At 52.4% G+C, this 19,427-nt stretch overlaps 2 protein-coding genes across 3 annotated transcripts; one reads left to right on the top strand and one right to left on the bottom strand.

Moving 5' to 3' along the window:
* The first annotated feature begins 1,433 nt into the window (after window positions 1-1,433).
* GUCA2B (guanylate cyclase activator 2B) lies at window positions 1,434-3,805 on the top strand. Its single transcript, XM_037817464.1, has 3 exons — window positions 1,434-1,564; window positions 2,678-2,843; window positions 3,607-3,805. The coding sequence occupies exons 1-3, from the start codon at window positions 1,475-1,477 to the stop codon at window positions 3,666-3,668; spliced, it is 318 nt and encodes a 105-aa protein (XP_037673392.1). The 5' UTR covers window positions 1,434-1,474; the 3' UTR covers window positions 3,669-3,805.
* Window positions 3,806-7,213: 3,408 nt separating this feature from the next.
* GUCA2A (guanylate cyclase activator 2A) lies at window positions 7,214-19,194 on the bottom strand. 2 transcript variants are annotated; one of them, XM_037817456.1, is made up of 5 exons: window positions 18,174-19,194; window positions 11,829-11,877; window positions 9,080-9,215; window positions 7,929-8,133; window positions 7,214-7,494 (listed from the first exon to the last, which is right to left on the bottom strand). In XM_037817456.1, the coding sequence occupies exons 3-5, from the start codon at window positions 9,152-9,154 to the stop codon at window positions 7,430-7,432; spliced, it is 345 nt and encodes a 114-aa protein (XP_037673384.1). In that variant the 5' UTR covers window positions 9,155-9,215; window positions 11,829-11,877; window positions 18,174-19,194; the 3' UTR covers window positions 7,214-7,429. The 2 variants fall into 2 exon arrangements, with proteins under 2 accessions (XP_037673384.1, XP_037673382.1); XM_037817454.1 differs by lacking the exon at window positions 18,174-19,194 and adding an exon at window positions 14,491-15,196.
* Between the last annotated feature and the right edge of the window lie 233 nt (window positions 19,195-19,427).

Genomic DNA, 19,427 nt, shown 5'->3' with positions numbered 1-19,427 from the left:
GAATGACAGCTAGTATCTGATTATTACTTTCATTTTTTCAGATGAAGAGAATTCAAGAGTTAATTCATTTCTTCATACTCTAAAGCTAGTAAAGCCTGAAGTCTGGATTTGAAGCTATTTATAGGAAATACCAAAGTTTACTCAGACTCTTTTCTACTTCAACCTGAGATAAGAAAGGGGGAAATGGGCATCTCAGGCAGGCAAAACTCATTAGCAAAAGCACAAATGGGCCTTGGCATGTGTGAGGAGGGTTGGTGTTAGGGAGCATGATGGCATCACATTTTGGCCATGAGTTGGAGGATGGAGCCTTGAATGCCAAGATGGGCTCTCTACGCTTCAGTTCAGTGGTATGCGTGGGGTGTCTGCCATCTCCCAGGCTCTATGCCCAGCAGAACCAAGCCCTGGCACAGGTACTGTTTACAGCCCCTGGAGCTGGCCATGGTGATATCAGCCTTGTGGACTTTGCCCTCTTCTCCCTGACCCAACCTTCAACCTTTGGTAGGTGACATGTTGCCCTAGAAGCAACTGTGAGATTAAGGAAATTGCTACAGCATATGTTTCCCAGGGCTTCATCACTCTCAGAGCAGCCTCAGGTGGTAGGATCTATTATTACACCTGTTTGATGGAAGAGGAAACTAAAGCTTGGTCAGAATTGATGTGACTTGCCCAAGATCACACAGGTGCCACAGGAGCAGGACTTGAACCCAGGTCAATCTGAACTCCAGAGCCAGTGCTCTTTCCTCCATGATGTGTTAGACTATTGGCTACTGGAAGGCATGCAGGGGAAATGGGTCAAACATGGCCCAAGGGCATGCAGGCACCTGTGGGAGACAACAGGCTGTAGCAGATTGAGGGCCTGGAGAAAGACTGATCAGAGGGATGGTCCTGAAATGGAATCTGGGAGAGGGGGTGAAAGAGACGTGGGTCTGGGAGCACTGAGAATCCTGAGATCAGGATTGTGTCTGCTCACCTTATGCTGGGCCGGGCTGTCTGTCTGCATCCTTCACCCAGAGAAAGAACCATAGACTGACCTGGGTCAAAGACACCTGGCTGGAATTCCCATGTTGCTATTGACCAGCTCCGTGATGTGGGGCAAGTCACTTCACTTCTTGGGCCTCACTCTGTCTATCTGTAAACGGCCACCATGTCATTCTACTCACATTCCTCTGTCTTGAGGAGTGACTGGCAAGTGGTGTGTATGCAGGTCCCTCACAGAGAACCTGGCACGTAGCAGGTGCCAGACTCCTGGTGTTACGTTGTAGTGTGCTCTGGGCCTCACCACCCTCATCTCTCCCAACCCCCTTTCTAGGAACCAGCGCTGGCTTGTCAGAGAGCCAGCCAGCTGTCAACCCCACCCTAGCTGGCCTGTTAATGAGTGACCAGGGGCATGGAGCCTGGCCTATAAGAAGCTGCTAGCCGGGAAAGCAAGTGGGAGCTGGGTGGCCATCAGTGGTGAGAATACACAGGGAGTGAGATGGGCAGCGGGACGGCATCACAGCTCCTGTCAGGGGTGGCCATGGTCCTCCTGGTGCTGCTGCAGGGCACACAGTCCATCTACATCCAGGTGAGTCCCTCGGGCCAGCCTGCCCTGGTGGGTGGGGACAGCTGGATGCCAATGGCAGTGATGATAGTGACAATAATAACAATAAATGCTGCTTATTGAGCCCTGCCCTGGACCAAGGCTAGACCTAGTCCCAGAGGTCAGAATGGGGATCTTGCCCTTGAGGATCCAAGACTAGGCTCTCCCAGCCCTCAGTATTCACCCCGTTCAGTTGGGTGGAGAGAGTAGGTCACCAGATAAAGTTCCCCAGGAGGTCACTCTTGAGCTGACACTTGCGGGGTGAGCAGGGGCAGAGGGAGGGGAGAACTGTTCCAAGCAGAGGACAGAACTTAAGCAAAAGCTTGGAGAGAAGACAGCAGGGCTCGGCTCTCCCTCCTGGGAGGCTGTGAAGCTGGAAGGAGCGTGGAAGCGGTGCCTGCCTGCTGGGTGACGGGACGGGGCTGCTCCCTCCGAGCAGGCAGGGGAGATCGGTGGCCCTGAGCGGGGTTTCCACCCTGGGGTGCAAGTCACACCCTGAGTGTGGATAGGGCCTCCCTGGGAAGAAAGGAAGTGGGTCCTGGGGAAGGGTGTGGGAGAGCCAGCCTCCCTCTGCAGCCCTGGCTTGGGCCTTGCCAGCTTGGGGCTCAGCCAGCTTGGGGTTGCCATCACTTTGTCATGTCCACACAAGGGAGAGCACTTGGTTATCGTGTGTCTTCTGGTTGCCAGGCCCTGGGGTGTGTGCTTGTTTAACCTCAACACCCAGGAGGGAATGAACTACGAGTATCTCCATTTGTCAGAAAAAGGAACTGAGGTTCAGAGTGGAGAAGGGAAAGCACAAAACTGGGATTTGAACTGTGGTCTGCCTCTCCCCAAGGCCCATCCCTGTAGCCCTGTGCTCCACGGCCTGATTTACTTCCTCCAGCAGTTGCTGCGACTGTGGTACAGTGGGTGTGACGTGTGTCCGTGTGAGAGGAAATCAGATACACACATCCCCCAGGCTGGTCTTCCAAGTGTGGCCTGGACTGGCCATGAGAATGAGGAAGTGCCCAGAGGATCTGTGGGGTCCCAGGAATCCTGTCGACCCCCTGGCCCAGGCCTTGGTACCTTCCCATTTCCTCTGTCCTCCCCCCACCCCAGTACCGGGGCTTCCAGGTCCAGCTGGAGTCGGTGAAGAAGCTGAGCGGCCTGGGGACACAGAGGATGCAGAGCCTGCTGCCCGCCCTGTGCCACCATCCAGCTCTGCCCCTGGACCTCCAGCCAGTCTGCGCCTCCCAGAATGCCACCAGCATCTTCAGGGCCTTGAGTGAGTGCCCCCCGCCCCCTGCTGAACTCCCTGCCGGGCATTGGGAGAGGGGGCCAGCGTCCCCAGGCCTCCTGTCATCCCTTGACCATTTTCTGTCTCCGACTTCCACGCCGGGTCCTCCACCTCAGGATGTTTCTATTGAACACCTGGTGGCTGAGGACAGGGAGAGTCATCTCAGCCCCTGCCTCCCCACCCTGCCCAGGACTGCCCTGGTTTGGGCACCGAACGCCAGGCAGGCTGAGAACCCCGAGCCCGAGGCAAACCAGGACGGTTGGTTTCCCTACCTCAAGGAATTCACAAAGGCAGGGAAGGGAGTGCAGAGTAAGAGACCCTTCAACAGGGGATGGCTACAGCCCAGTGGGATGACAGGGGAAGCACCGTGGGGCGCAGAGCGGGGGGTGCCTCATGTCTGGGGGTGGGATGGGGGTCTGAGAGGCTTCCAAAGGAGGTGACCTCCAAGCCGCAATCTGAGGCGTAGCAACCAGCTAGCCCTGACTAAGCACCTCCTGTGCACCAGCCCTGGCAGGTCAGTGCTTTCCACCTGCCTGGAACAGCCGAGAACACTCCAGGCACAGAGCCTGCGAGTGACCAGCTTAGGTGCTGCTAGGGAGGTGAGGGCAGGCACGTTTGAAGCCAAGCCTCTCGGGCTGCTTCTAAGGGTCCCTGCTCTTGGCCTGCGGGCCCTCCCCCAGACCCTCTCCTAAGCAGGCCTCTCTGCGCCTGGCCAGCGGGTCACGGTCAACTGTTTCCTCCCCTTTCCCAGGGGACATCGCAAGTGACGACTGTGAGCTGTGTGTGAACATTGCCTGTACCGGCTGCACCTGAGATGGCCCCGAGCGCCCTGACCCCACCCTGGGCGGCCTGCTCCCTGCGCCCACCTCCTCCACAGCGGCCACCACACCCTCGCGGGGCCCAAGCAGCTGGCTCTGGTGCGAAGTGGCTGGACCCTCGCCGGAGGAGAGCTGGAGCCCTGAGGCGGCCCTGCTGCTGAATAAAGATTTTACACAAACACACACGCAGCATCACGGTCGATGTGTTCATTCCCAAGAGCCACGGGTTGAGGAGGAAGTTTGCACTAATGATGAGAGTCAGGAATTTCCCTCAAGTTTCCAAAGGCTGAGGAGTTGATCCATTTAATCCCTCTCTACCGAGGGAGCCAGGCTCAGGGTGGGAAATGAGTTGCCCAAAGCCACGGAGGTAAGACGCTCCCAGACTGGGCTGACCTCCCAGCGGCTCTCAGGCCCTGTCCCAGCTGCAAGCAGGAGCTCCTGTGCTCTCGCCCCAGGGTGGGAAAGGAGGAGACGGACTGCAGGGGGCTGTGGAAGGAAGAATCACATGGTGTCCACGCTCCCCCAGACAGTCAGGGCTTTCTCTGCCCCAGGCCCTTTGCCTTCACCCTCACCTCCCAGAGAACCTTCCCTTCCCCGCAAGCTTCCCTGAGGGCCACCCATTGCCCCAGCCACCCTGACCAGCTCGATGGGAGAGCTTTCCTCCCTCTCTCGGCCTGTGGGTCCTGGTGGCCCTGAGGAATAAGACTTTAAAAATTAATAGTAATAGCCCAAACTTACTGAGCATTTACTATGTCCCAGGCACTGTCCTAAGTGCACGTATTAACTCATTGAGTCCTCACAACAGTCCTATGAAGTAGGTACAATTACTACCATCTTCACTTTACAAATAAGGAAACCAAGGCACAGAGAGAGAAATAACTAGCTCAGACCCAGAGTCAGCAAAATGCAGAACAGGTTCTTCCCGGGCAGTTGGGCCAGAGATCGCTCTCTTAACTGCCTCCATGACACTGGGCCATGGTGAGGGTGCCTGACGGTGGCAGGGGATGCCCTTTAGTGTGGTGCCCCAGCTAGTCACAGAAAGAAAGCCAAGTGCAAAGTAGCTTCCTTCCGAACCCAACTCACCCAGGGCCAACCCCCGGTCACTCCCAGGCACCAGCTGCTCCTCCTGAGCACCCACTTCTGCTCATGAGCCCCACAGTTTCCCAGTGCACCAGGCCACAGGCCCCAGAGGCTTCTAGCTCCTTCTGCTCTCTCACCCACAGACGAGGCTGGCTGGGTGGACTTTGCAATGCCTCCTTCTTTTCTCTGCCCTTCTTTCTTTCTCTCTGTCCCCACATGCTGGCTGGCCTTTATTGCACTAGCCCCAGGCTTGTCCAGAGATCCCCCCCCCCATTCCCCTGTGTCCCTCCATGCACACAGAGGAGTACCCAATTCTGCCCTGCCAGTGCCCCTTGCCCTTCCATGGCTCCCCTGTGCCAAGTCTCAAATCTAAGCTGAGCCCATGCACCATCAGGCCTTGGCTCCTGCTGTCCCTTTCACCCTTGCTGGACTCCCATCTGCCTGGAGAGGAGATAGTGAAGGAAATTGCCACTGACTGAGCACCTACCATGTGCCAGGCTCAGGGCTGGACCACACACATAGAAGTAATAAGAATAGCAACCTTGACAAAGTGCTTTTTTATGGGCCCAGCAGTGATCCCAGTGCTTTTCCTGTATTCCCTCATCTAATTCTCACTCAAACTATGAAGCAGAGGCACTGTCATACCCATGTAGCAAATGAGGAAACCAAGGAGGGAATGGGTTAAGTAACCTGCCTGAAATCATGCAGCTTGTACCAGGCAGAGCTAGGATTTTTGCCCAGAAGCTCAGCTGTAGAGTTGGAGCATTAAATGATGCTACCATGTCATGCATCTCATCCAACCCCCCAGCAGCTCTGTGAGGCAGGGTTTGACATCATCTTCATTTTCAGATGAGGAAGCCAAGTCTCAGAGAGGAGCATCCTGCTTGTAAATGGCCCAGTCAGGCTCAAACCCAGTCCGTCTGCATCCCAGAACTACCCGCTGTCCAGGCCGAACCATCCCAGCATCTCACAGCTGCCTCCTCTGGGTGTTGCCGCACCATTCTCACCTTCTGGAAGGCCCTCTCTCTTCTCCTACCTCCGTATTTGTTTTGAAATCCCATCTATCTTTCAAGGTTCTCTTTATCTTTGGCACAAAACAGTTTGATTATCACATGCTGCATTGTAGTTCTATTTGAGTTTATCCTGTTTGGAGTCTGTTGAGCTTCTTGGATGTGGATATTCGTGCCTTTCATTAAATTTGGGAAGTTTCCGGCTATTATGTCTTCCAATATTCTCTTTGCCCTTTCCTTTTTTTTCTCCTCTGGGACTCCCAAGTGCATGTACTGGTACACAAATGCTCTCTCCCACTCCCCCTTCACAAAGTCTTCCATGACCTGAATCCTGGCCTGAACCATCCTGTGGCACTCCACCCCCAATGCCCTCCCCCAAAAAGGACCCTGGCTACCCCTCTGCCCTTATTCCCTGTGCCTCATGTAACTGTCCTCACGTCCGCAGCTCCTCAGCCCTGTGCGAACCATTCTGAGCCTGATCCTGGTCCCCCTTCCTTAGGTTTGTTTGTTTTTACCATTTATCAAATTCCTCTTATGTTTGTATCAGGCCTGAACTGAGAGCTTTATATGCATTATTTCACCCAGCCTTGGAGGCATGTGCTATTATTATCCATACAGTTTTACAGAGGAGGAGACTGCGGCACAGAGAGGGAAAGCGACTTTCCAAACATCACACAGTATGAGGAAGAACCATTGTTGGAACTCAGGACCCAGACCTTGGAGCTCTTGCTTTCTTCCTGCCCTGTTATATCCTCATGCCATCATCCATGTGGGTGGATATTACCCAACCTAGGGGTCCGAGGGACTTCCCCAGGTACCAAAAGCCATTACACTCCAAGGTGGCCAGAGCTGTGCAAGGGGCATGGGTGGTCAAAAAGCCCTGAGAACACTGAGGACAGAGTGGGGGCTTTTCAAGGAGAGGACGTGGAAGCTAAGTTTTGAAATCTGAGTAGTTTACCTGGACAGGGGTGGGGGGAGAGGAGCAGTCTGCATGAGGAGGAACTGAGGGGCCAGTGAGAGGTGTGACTTGCGGTCGGGGTAGGGGAGCATGGAGGGCAGGAGGCCATGCTGGAATGGCCAGTGGGAGCCAGATCCTGAAGGAGCTTGAGTACCACACCCAAGAATTTGGGGCTCATCTCAGAGAAGGTGGGTGACTGTGTTGAAATCCAAACCAGCACAGACACCCATGCTCACACGTGATTTAGTGACTTTGGGGGTCCACACCCAACCACACACAACCATCCATGGGTGGTCTTGAGACTCATGTCCCCTTAGTGTCTTGGTGGTGGGGGGGGACAGCTCCCTGGGGTTGGGGTAGCTTGGCAGTGAGGGTAGTGTCCAGAGGTGAGCTTCTGAAGGCAATTAGGCACCAAGAAACCTGGATGGATGGGTAGACTGGCGGGTGAACAAAGGAATGAAGGCAACGCCAGGAATTCTCTGGAATCTGGTTTATTAGATGAGGGCTGGATGCCCAGCAGCTCTGATGGTGGAAGGGGCTGTGCCTCCAGTCACCCATGCCCGGCCCGGGCTGCTTCTCCTCACACCCTCCATCCTGGGCAGAGTAGGTTGAGCTGCTGGGAGGGGGAGGATCATGGGGGGCCCTTCCAGCAGAAGAAAGGGCTTTCCCCGCGGGGAAGGGAAGGCGGCGACGAGGCACACGGCCGGCCTAGCATCCGGCACAGGCAGCATAAGCACAGATCTCACACGTGCTTGGGCTCGCAGCTATGGCCTCTGGACAAGAGAGATGGGACTAGTGAGAGCTAGGCTTTCCCTCCCCCAAAACCCCTCTCTCCTTCTAGTCAGGGCTCGGACATCCTCCTCAGGCCTGTCCTCCCTCGATGGGCTTTCCACCCCAAAGTAAGGCAAATGAACTGCTAAAGCCAATTCGAGCAAGATTCCAGACAAGACCAGAGAACACAGCCACAGTGCCACCAACCCGTAGGTTAAGGCAAAGAACGTTCTAAGCCTTGCCATTCACAACTTAGAATGAATTAAAGTAGAGTGCTTAACAAAACCACCAATCGGAGCTGCGCTCCCCTATCCCACCAATCAGAGCTGAGGAGCCCTGTCTCCAAACCCCACCAATCAGAGCACACCTCATCCTCAAAGGCCCCAATCAGAGAAGAATACCGCAGCCCATCCACCAGAGAGGAGGAAGCTCTCACCCAGCCTTTGGAGGATCTCCTGGGCATTGGGCTCCTTGCAGACTGGCTTGAGTTCTTCTGGAAACTTCGGGTGGCTACAGAGGCTGGGAGCCACTGGCCCAGTGAGCGGTTCAACATTCATGAGGTTCTGAATCCTGGACTCCTCGAGCTCCTGAAGATCCTTGAGTTTCTTCACTGACTCCAGATCAAAAGAGAAATCTCCGTCCTGAAAGGGACATGCTCAAAGTATGATACCAGGCTGTCGCCTGCTCCCTGGCTGTTTCCCTCAGGGCTGGTCCCTCCCCACCCCAGAGGCTCTCTCAGGCAGTGTTTGTGGCATATGGGGACAAATGTGGTGGTCAGAGCCTTGCAGCCAGACCTGGGGCTGGACTCCTGGTTTTGCTCTGTGACCTTGGTCAGGTCATTACACTCTTGGAGCCTCAGGTTCTACATGTACTACGAGGGAACGGATAAAGTTGAATCTGAAGTGTCTGGGGACACAATAGGTGCCCGATGTGTGGGAGGCATTGTGGTGATAGTTAGGCAGAGACGCAGAGCTGGGACCTGAGCGAGCATCTGGGCTCCACATGGCCATGCCCCGGCTTTCCCCAACCCCCTCCCCGCCCCCACAATGTGAGAAAAGTGCGGGAGGATCACAGGGGCCCCCAGCTCCAGCCTGCAGCCTGGTGGTTGTTTGAGAAGCCATAAAAAGCCTCCCGGTAGAGCGGGGCCCTGCTAGGAGCCAGACTAGCCTGTCCCTGGCACTGACACCGGTGGGCCACGCCCATCCTCCAGGACTTCCAGGATGTCTATGTGATTCTCGCGCCGACTGGGTGCTCTATCTGAGCACCGGACTGAAGGGTAAGATCTGGATTGGATCCAGCTCCTTCATTTCCCAGCCGTGTGCCCAAGGGCAGTTACAGAATCTCTCCGAGATTCCGTTTTCCTCCTCTGTAAAATGGGACGAATAATCCCTTCCTCCAGGGTGACCATGAGGCCACAGTGAGATCGCTGGTGAGCAAACCTCTTGGGAAGGGTTATTTCTCTTTTCTCTCCTTGGTGCTCATTCTCTTCCAAGTTTGAAGGGGAAGGTGTGGGAGGCAGATCTCTGGGGAATAGACCAGCCCCAGACAGGACCCCCCCCCCCCCACATCAGGGGACAGAGGACATACCTGCACAGTGACCCCACCTGCCAGGGTGGCCCAGGCCCCAAGGAGGCACAGCGTGGAGAGCAGGAAGCTGTTCATGGCAGCAGTGTCCGAGACAGAGGAGTCGCTGTTCTGGATGCCAGGGGGAAAGCCCGGGGACCTTTAAAGAGGGCAAGGTTACTGAGTAACCCAGGGCTTCTGACAGCGACTCATCTGCTTGGCTGTCACCCCAGTCAGTCCTAATCAGATAAGGCTCAAGACAGCCGTGGGAGATAAGAGACCAGTCCCCAGAGCCTGGCAGAGCCCCAGCCCCTCCCTGGGTACCCACCTTGACCCCCAGCCAGACTGGGTTCTGCGTTCATTCTGTAACCATACACATTGGCTGACAACTCTGGGCAGGGCCCTGGGCTGGGTGGGGGGGCCTGCAGACCCGGGGCTGCCCCCCAGGAGGGAGGCTGAGGCAGTGGCAATGCAGGGTGCTTAGGGTGGTGGGCAAGAGGGCTGCCCTGGGGGCTACCTCACCGAGCACAGGGCCATGGGACTTAAGGAAGGTTTCTCCCAAGAGCTCATGCCAGCTCTGAGGTTTTGGAGAATGGGTAGAAATTTGCTCAGAGATGGTCATTTCTTGCAGAAGGTGCCACATTTGGGACAGCCAGGAGGAAAATCAGTCTCTGGAGGGAGGGTTGAGGCTGCGAATGATGACAAATGAGGCTACAGACCCAGGCAAGTGCCAGATTTGGCTTTAAAGAAGGATTTAACTCTGCCATCCCGAAGGCCTGGGTTCAAATCCCATCTACTGCTCAATTTTGACATGTGAACTTGGACAAAATTTTCCTCTCTCTGAGCCTCAGTGTCCCCTGTGGAGACCAATAAAATAATAACTATCTCATGGGTTGCTTTGAGGTTTAAATGAGATTATAAAAATGCTTAGCTCTGTGCTTGACATACAGAAAACACTCAATAAAGGGTCATTACTATTGCTCTTTATGTCATTGTTGTTTTCAGTGGCAGCTGCTGCAGCTCCTGGTCCTCACTGGCCACTCTAGTGACCACCTGCCATTCTGAGCCACAGCCTGACCTCATCCTGTGCTGATCCTGCTGTCCTGTTTGTCCTTCAGTCTCATTCTTTGACTTAGCTCTTCTTCTACCCCTCCTTACCCCCTACTCCCCATCCGCTAACCTCCTCCTCCTCCTCCTCAGTCCTACTATTTCAGCCTGCTAACCATCCCCCACCCCCAAGTTTGCCTTCCCCTTCTGCTCTCTCTCCCCCAACTAGCCTGGCCTAATCTTCCCCACACTGACACTTTCCTGCCAGGTTCACCTCTCTTACCCTTCCTGAACATGTTTCCCTCCCTGCTTTTGAACATGTCGTTCCATCTGTCAAGAAGGCCTTTTCTTCCTTGTCACTAGGTGAACTCCTACTCAACCTTTAAGGCCCAGCTCAAATAACCCCTCCTGCATCCCCAGTTAAATAATCTCTCAGTTCTCAAAGAACCAGGTACTTTACCCCACCATGGGTCTTGTTGGGGTGGGATTACTTGGGAATGTGTCTATGCTCCACTAGACTTGGACCCCCATTGGCATTGTGCCCCCCAACACAATGTGTATTCATTGTTTCATTGTGAGCAAATGACTACAGTACACAGGAGGAAGGGTAGCCCTGAGACTCCCATCTTTAATCTACAAACCCTTGCATCCAAGCACCTGGCCAGATGCTAGGCCAGCTCCAGGTTGTGGAGGAGGAGAGGGAAACCCTGGGTGGGGAGAGTGTACTTTAAAGAAGAAATTAGAGAGAGTAGAGCCTGATCAAGATGGAACTACAAAGGGGTGGCAGCCCTTAGGAAAGGGCAGGATATACTCATTCACCTGCCCTCTGTGGCCTGTCCTCAGAGATCAACTGGACCACTCTCCCTTCTGGTGTGTGTGTGTGTGTGTGTGTGTGCACGCACATGCACATGCATAGAGGTCAATGGATGCCACCCAGCCAGCCACATGTTGACCGCTGCTAGCTGAGTGCAGTCAGAGTGAGCACCAGGAGAAGGTTAGGATGGGAATGGGGTTTGGAAGGGTTTAGGGATGGGATGGGAGTACATTAGGAATAGGAGGAGGATTATGAGTAGAGTTTGGAAGGTAGGTGAGGCAAAAGAATTTGTTGAGATTTGGATGGAGATGAGCATCAGGTAAGGATCAGGGTTGCATCTGAGGTTAGAGTCGGGATTGGAATTGGGGATTATGTGGGGTTGATCGGGGGTTAATGGGAAAGTTGAGTTAAGATAAGTATTAGGTTATGGGTTGGGTACAATTCAAGTAGCAGTTAGAGACAGGAGTTCAAGCTAGGATTCCACTTGGGGTTTGGGTCAGGGTCAGGATTAGAATGGAGCTAAGGATAGAGCTGGGGTAAGAGTTAGGGTTAGACTTGGAATTGGAGGTACAGTTAGGATTGAGTTGATGTGGGGATTATAATTGATGTGGAGGTTGACTTGGGGTTGGGTTAGTATTCCTTGGTAGGGTTGGGATTGCAGTTGAGTTTGCAGTTGAAGTTGGAGGTGTGGTTGGGGTTGGGTTTATGATCTGGGTTGGGTCTGGAGTTAAGTGTGAGACTGCAACTGGGTTCTGATTTAGGGGGTGGGCACTGTCAGATGAAGGAGCCCTTTTTCTGGTTTACTTTGGTTTTTCAGTCATTCCCCTCCTAAGATGTGGGAGGTTGAGGGTAAAGGGAGGGACTTACTCCTGTAGCCTCTCTTCCTTCCTCTTGCCCCCAGCCTGGGCTTACCTGGTGCAAGGCAGGGGTGGGATGGTTGCAGGGGTGACGTTGTTCCACACTGTGGGAAAGAGGAAATGGCTCCTTGGCCTCAGCCCTTTGGGCCCTGCCCCACCCAATTCCACCTCTAATGTCTAGCCTGGGAAATGGGAACCAACTTCCCTCCCCTTACCCCTCCAATCTCCCTGCCCGGCCTGGACCCAGGTCTGAGTTCAGGCCCCCTCCCTCCCTTTGGGGCTCACAGGACCATAGGAGCCCGTGTTGAAGCTGCCGGAAACTGCATCAGACTCTTGGACTCCCGGACCCATACCCTGAGTCCTGAGATCTTGGCCCCTGCATCCCCAGTGCCCTTGTTATTCTTGTGTGATAGGAAGAGGGTCTGAAAATGTTTGGGTTCCCTACACTCCGAGGCCACCTCTTGTGTAAACCTCTTGCTCCTGTGCAGCTCTGCAGGCCATGCCACCTGTGCTACCTGCCTCTCCGTCTGAAAACTCATTGGTGGCTGCCCACAGACTTCAGAAGGAAGCCCAGGCTCCTCTGCCTGGTGTCCAAGGCCCTTTATGATTACACCCCTGCTGAGCTCCCCATTCAACCAAGATCCCAAAAGGCTGTCCTGATGGATTGGAAAGCAGGAGGCCCAAAGCTAGGCTAAAGCACTCAGGCTTTGGAGCCAGGAAGCCCTGGGTTAGAATTCCTGCTCCATCGTTTAACAGTTGTGTGAAAAGGGCCAATCACGTAATCTTGCTGAGTCTCAGTCCCTGCCTCTGAAAAACGGAGACAACAGCAGCTACATCACAAATCTCAGATTTTCTAGAAAACATTCCTAACCTGCCCACCAGCCCCAGCAAGCCAAGGTGAAGACCACCCCCACCTCCTCTGTGCTCCACCAGCTCCTTATACTTTTCCCGTCGTAAAACCTACCACACTGGCTTTCTCATCCACTAGCCTGTGAGCTCCTGAGGGCAGGGTCTGTCTTGGTCCCTCAGGGCCCTGGTACCCCTACAACACCTGGCTCTTAGTGGGTGCCACCCATCTTTTATGGAATCAGGAAGGTTGTAGTATTTGTAATAATTATAACATTAACAATAGCAGCTAACGTTTTCCAAGTGCTCCCTCTGTGCCAGGCACTGAGCTAAGTGAGTTACAGGCGTGGAAACCAGACCTATCTCCTAAAGCTCAACCACCCCTCAGCCCAAAGCTGCTGATTCTCTGACTGCTGGGGCAGCCCCAGCCCTCTGGTCTCCTAGGTCTTGGGTTAGTGACCTTGTCATGGCTCTAGCGTGTACTTCAAGGTCAGGTCCACTGAAGCTTAGTCCTCACTGGCCTGGCTCAACTTCCCCACAGGCCCAGGGCCCCAGCTGACCTTAGCAGTAGCCTGGACAAGAGCACAGATGGGGGTCTGGAGACCCCGGTACTGATCTGTGTGGCCTTGGAGGGGGTGTGGCCCACATTGCATAGCCTCACCATCCTGCTTGTAAATGTCTTGGGGTGGGGGGCACTCCCTGTTTCCTACAGGAACCCTGAACTGCCTGAGGAATATGTTACAATGTATGTGAGCTTCCTAACAGCTCTGGGAATATGTAGAAATCAATGTATAACCCCATCGTAGAGGTGGGTAAAATGAAGCTCAGAGTCTCAGAGAGGTTAACTTCTTCAAAGTGACACACAGGGCTGTTGGTACAGGTTGTACACCACACAAGGGCACTTTTTCAAAGTCAGTGTCAGGTGGCTTTGTGGTGGTTGTGGTCATATAAATTAACATTCCAGAACAAGGATATGAAGCCAGTTCTCTCAAACACCAAAGAAAAGCCTTAGCTTCTACTCAGCCTACACTTCCTGCACTGTCTTTAGTAAAGAGGAAGAAGAAGAGTGGCTCCTGGGTCAGATCCTGTGAGGTAGGTCAGCGGAGCCCATTTTACAGAAGAGGAAACTGAGGTTCTCAGAAAGAGAGCTCCCAGTGTCACACAGCAAGTGGATGGCTGAGTTGGTACTTGAAGTCTATTGGCTTGAGCCCAAGTCCAGGCTTGGGTGGAGAGCTCGCCCCAGTTAGGCCCTGGGCTAGACGGCTCTTTACCTTGATGCTCTAAGGGGCAGCTGGGGAGTGGACAGAGGGTGTGTCTGGTTGTTTGCTCAGCACTGTCATCTCACAACCCTCTGGGGATGGTGGGGGGAGCTTCGTTCACCATCTGCTTCCCACACGCCAGGACAGCAGCTGTCTCCTCCTCCCCCATCCCCAGCCCGCCTGAGTCTAAGTGTTGGCCATCAAGACAACTTCCCACACCCGAGGGCTGACAGGGAAGGAAGGGACACAGCTGGAGCTCCCTCTTTGTGCCCAGCAGAAAGGAAAAGGAGGCATGGAGCCAGCCTCCCAGAGCCCAGAGGCTGGATGGAGGGTGGGCCAGGAAGAGACATGAGGCTACATGGGGAACATACTGAGAGCCGTCAGGTCCCCCTGCTTGCCCATGGAGGGGGCATTTGAACTAGGCCTTGATTGATGGGAAAGATTTGGACGTGTAGAAATGGGGACGTGTAAGGCAAGAACGTGGCAGAGGAAGCATGGAAGGGAAAAGGAGGTGGTGGCTGGGGCTGAAGCAGAGTGTGTTAGGAGGGCTTGCCCAAGAGCAGCCCAGAGAAAGCAGCTTGATATACCAGGCTGAAGAGTTTGGCCCTTAACCTGGTGATGGTGGGGAGCCATGCCAGGTTTCAGAATGGGGGAAACCCATGATGAGACTTGTGGTTTAGACAGACCACCATGGCAGTTGGTGGTAAGAGCAGACTTTCCAAATATGGCTGCTGCACTTGTTCAGAAGAGAAGGGATGGTTCTGTTCCTGGCAGTGCTCCAGAAGGACAAGGGGTAGATTTGAAGGATGGTGTGGCAGGAGAATCCCCTGGTCTTGGCAACTTGGCAACCAATTGCCTGTGGAAGAGAGGAAGGGAGGGAGGGGAAGGTCATTCCTTAGGGCTTAATATGTGCCAGGGCCCATGCTGACTGCTCTCCATCTGACTTCTTGTTGATGGTCTCAACAACATTCGCAAGTAAGGCTGTTCATCTCTACTTTACAGATGTGGAAACAGAGGGTCAGAGCAGGCATTGTCTTGCCCAGATGAAATTCTGGGTCCTTATAACTCCGAAATCTATGCTCTTATCTCTGCCACATGCATTTTGTTGGCCTCTGGGACCTGCAAGGAGCATGCTCAGCAGCAGTCTGGGCCACTCACAATGGACCAGCTTCTGGGGTGCCAGGAAGTCTTGGGTGGGGTTAAGCACAGGAGTAGGCATAGATCCGAGCTCCAGCTCAAAGGGAGAGAGCAGGGAGGAGCAATGACAGGGACATAGGAAGGGATGTGATGAGAAAAGGAAATTTATTTGTATCCAACTCGTAGGGCCTAACCTTGACAGTGCATGGGACGCTAGCTTAACCCCAGGGAAGTGTCTCTCAGAACACTAATAAGCCTGTCCCTCTCTCCAGGCAGAATGCTTTCTCTCCTATCTGCTGCCTACAAGCATACACAGACACACAAAGTCACACAGTCACAGACACACGATCATATAGTCACAAAGTTACACAAGCATGTACATTCAAGGTCTGTGTACACACACACACACACACACACAAGGCCACATGGCCACAGTCATATGGTTAACCACCTGCCATTACCCTGACTTATAGTCCAGGCACATGACTGGCAAGTACACACACAGGTGAACACCCCCCCCCCCCACCAGGGCCATACAAGCTTATACACTCTCACATGGAACCAGAGGACCGTTCCCAGGAAAGCTTCTGCCTACAAACGTCACTCAGGCATGGGCAGGGTGGGAAGCGTCCTCAGATGTCTTTATTGCCATTGTCTGGGACAGGAAGTTGCCTTCTGACCTTTGGGGGCTGCAGTGTGAGAGGGGCGTCACTTGCCCACAGTGACGTCAACACGGGCCCTGCTCTGGGGAGGGCTGGGGTGGGATGGGGTGTGGTAGCTGGCCCTGAGGGAGGTCAAGGGCAGCTGGGGAGTGTTGTGGAAGAGGCAGTATACCTCAGTGGGAAGAGCAGACTGGAGGAAGGCAGAACTGGTTTCCTTGCCAACCTCGCACTGGCTGTGACCTTGGGCAAATCACCTCTCCAAGTGGCAGTGTCCAGCAGTAAAAGGGAGATAATGACACTAACCTCCCAAGGCAGCTGGGCGTGCTAACTCAGATAACGACTGTAAAGGACTGGGCAGAGGCCTGGCATAGATTAAGCACCTGGCAAATGGTGGCAATGATCATGTTTGTGATGACTGCAGGAATCCGTGTGTGTGTGTGCATGTGAATGAACCCTAAGGCCTGTTGAGGCAGGGTAGTCAAGAGTGTGTGGCTGGCCTGGCCCCAGTCCTCTCCACATCTTCCTGAATAGTCTCTGGCATCAACGGGTACTAGAGGAGCAGCAGAGGGGCCTCAGGAAACCCAGCGTTTGGGTTGATGGTGGGGTGACCAGTCCCAGCCCCAACCTGAAGCAGGGGAGCAATGGCCATCAGAAGGGTTGGGCTTAGGGCAGCAGGCTCAGAGGCAGCCCTGGCATGGGCTCCACCTGTGTATCTATTGCTAAGAATTAGGGGGGATCCTTGGCTTCCTCCAGTAGGCTCTGATGTTGGGAGAGGAGGGGGGAGGCACAGACTCTGAGGGCTGGCTACTGGGATCCCTACCTTTCTTTGGGAGTGCTGAGGTCTAGGGGCTGCAGAGAAAGAAGGCACAGCCCCAAAGATAAAGGAAACCTTCCCAAAAGAGGCAAGGTACATAGCTGGCAGCCCTCCGCCCTCTGGTGGCCACAGGTGCTCACTGCAGCCTCACTGTGAAGCTTTGGCTCTATTCAAAGGTGTTCATTCTTTGCCTGGTAGCTCAGGGGAATAGTGCTGAGAAATTGAGACAGCACAGCATCTGGTTGAATGCAGGCACGGGTATTGATGGTGCAGGTTTGAAATCCCAGCCCTACTGCTGCTATTAGTATTAGCATTACTTCCACCACCTGTGAAGTAGATGATCCCAGGCTAGTGACTTAATTTCTCTGTGGCTCAGATTTTTCACTTGCAGAATGAAGCTGACAGTAATATTATCTTGAAGAGTAAATATGATAATTTGTATCAAGTGTCTGGAATAAGTAATATTAAGTAACAAGTACTTAACAAATGGTAGCTGAACTATTTTATAGTTCTGAGGTCAGCATTGCTTAGGTGTTGGGTGTTGGGAGTTGGAAACTGCCCTGACCTGGGTTTGAATTCTGGCTGTGGTGCAGCCACTTACTTAGCAAGTCTGTGCCTTGAACATGTTGACTAGTCACATTTTACTTAGCAGAGGTAATGATTGGGGAAGTATTCAAAATCACTCTTGAATATTTTATGAAGGTGCCACGTTGGGGATGAACATACCGTGTCTCAGGAAGTTCCACATGGCTAATTTTTTGAGTCCTTGGTTATAGTCTGTTTTCGACCGAGCACCAGATGAAGTAGCTGGCTTGGATCCAAAGGCAATGTGTATCTTTATCTACTGGCCTCTCACACAGTGGTGATGTGTTCATGCAGAAAGGCACATGGAAACAACTAACAGTTATGGTTTCAGATCTGAATCTTCCATCTTTCACTCTGGGACCATGTTCAGCACAGGTGGATACTCCTCTGTAACATTATTTAAAATTTCCATTCTATTTCTGGTCATGTGTGTAACATGCAATGTGTGTGATTTGATTGAATGCATTTATGATGTAAATCTATTGTACCTCATTCCTCTATGTAGCTGTTGCTTCTGTAACAGTACTCCATTACCAGATTATTGTGCAGACTAAATATGACAATGTGTGTAAGAATTTTAAACTGCTGCCAGGCAAATGACATTCCCCACCCTCTTCCCTCGTATTTTCCCTAACTAGCTGTGTGTGATTGGGGTAAGTCACTTCCCCCTCTGGATCTCAATATTTCTCAACAGCAAAAAGTCGGGGCATATTAGATGATTTCTAAGACCCTTTCCAGTGTGAAGCTTTTTGGATAATTCTGTGATTCTAGGACATTAGATGCAGTCAACCCTTGTATAAGGATAACTGATGCTTACATGGGTTTTTCCAGGATTGCTTTACCCAACTGGTAAGGGCCACATCTATAAATAACAGCTCTGTGCACACTATAAAATGTTAAAGCCTTGAGAATTAAACATGCACTTTAATGATCTTTACTTTTTTCATTTGATCAGCTCAAAGGTATACTTCAGCTGCATCCAAACTAGCACAAGGTGGTCAGTCCTAACTACACCCCTGCTACAGTCTTTCAGAGGAGTCGCTGATGCCCCTCCTCCAGGGGACACACACGTTTGGTAGGTAGCCAATATTTCTCACCTTGGGAAAATTCCTCTTCGTTTTGGAAGGCAGTGGGGTGAAATGAAATGAGCTTTGGAGTCAGGCCAAGACTGAATTAGCCCAGATCCTCTACTAGCTGTGAGAACTCAGGCAAATTTGAGCCTCAGTCTTCCCACCTGTAAAATTGAGAAAAATAGACCTTTTTGGCAGAGTTGTATGGGTTAAATTACAACCCTTGGGCAAGATTACAGAATAGATGGAAAAATTCCTCATTCTAGAATGAGATAGACTTTAGGTTCAAATCCACTTCTACCAGTATTGATATGGTTGTTACTTAGCCTCTCTCAAGTCTGTTTCCACATCAAAAAGATAGGGATACCACCACTGACCTCTTAAGATCGCTGTGCTTGGACCTTGACTAACAATTCAACACTTGTTCTCCCTCCTAAACCTCCATCCCCCGTGTTTATCTAGTTCCCATGTCTGGCTCAAAGCAGCAGTATAAATGGAAATACCTTCTTCCACCTGCCAAGAACCCTTTGAAGACTCAAAATAGACCATGCCTACACCCAAGTCCTTCCTAATCCACTGTCCCAGCCCTCGCCATCCGTCTTGCCTTGCCAGGGCTGCTCTTTCAGAGTCACCTCCCTGGGCAGTCCCTGGGCTGCTGTTTACTACCTGTCCTGGGCAAGTCTGCATTCCCTAAAGGCAGGGAACTGTGGCTTTATTATCTCCGGATTTCTAATGGGAAGGCTTGACATACAGCATGTGCTCTGCAAATATTAAGAAGCTCCACCTTCATCTTTTGGAAATAGCTCTCTGGAAAGCAGTGCTGGGGACAAAACTGGGGGGGGGGGCAAGGGTGGAGGTGGGGATGCAGAATTCCCTTGGGAACTAAGAGAGGATCTTGTGACAAACATAAGACTTGGAGTCAGGTGATCTGGACTCAAACCTCAGCTCTGCCATTTCCCAGCTAAAGGATTTGGGCAAGTCATTATCCGAGCTGTTTGCATACCTATAAAACCAGGATCAAAACATCTACCTAGCAGAGCACTGGGCACATAAAAAAAAGAGTACTTCAACAAATGTAAGCCATTTATTGTTACTAATGATTAATGATGATGATGATGAGAAAAATAAATGGCTAACACTTACTGAGTACTTTTTATGTGCCAAGAATTGTGCTCAATGTTTAAATTTATTAATTTAATTTCACTATAACTCAAGGAGATAGGTATTATCCTTATTTTATAGAAACTTGTAAATTAAGAAAATGAGGCTCAGAGAAATTAA

Source organism: Choloepus didactylus, chromosome 2 (assembly GCF_015220235.1).
Source record: "Choloepus didactylus isolate mChoDid1 chromosome 2, mChoDid1.pri, whole genome shotgun sequence".
In the NCBI taxonomy this organism is placed as follows: Eukaryota; Metazoa; Chordata; class Mammalia; order Pilosa; family Megalonychidae; genus Choloepus; species Choloepus didactylus.
This window is presented reverse-complemented; position numbering and strand designations above follow the sequence as displayed.

Bases quoted from the DNA above. Each gene is read 5' to 3' on its own strand.
- GUCA2A (XM_037817454.1), bottom strand. From the start codon at position 14,539: ATGGGTTTCCCCCATTCTGAAACCTGGCATGGCTCCCCACCATCACCA. The intron at 11,878-14,490 runs GTTAAGGGCCAA...TCTTTCCCACAG, and splicing joins TGGCTCCCCACCATCACCAG to TGTGGAACAACGTCACCCCT. The intron at 8,134-9,079 runs GTATGTCCTCTG...TGTCCCTTTCAG, and splicing joins CAGGTGGGGTCACTGTGCAG to GACGGAGATTTCTCTTTTGA.
- GUCA2B (XM_037817464.1), top strand. From the start codon at position 1,475: ATGGGCAGCGGGACGGCATCACAGCTCCTGTCAGGGGTGGCCATGGTC. The intron at 1,565-2,677 runs GTGAGTCCCTCG...CCCCCACCCCAG, and splicing joins CACAGTCCATCTACATCCAG to TACCGGGGCTTCCAGGTCCA. The intron at 2,844-3,606 runs GTGAGTGCCCCC...CCCCTTTCCCAG, and splicing joins CAGCATCTTCAGGGCCTTGA to GGGACATCGCAAGTGACGAC.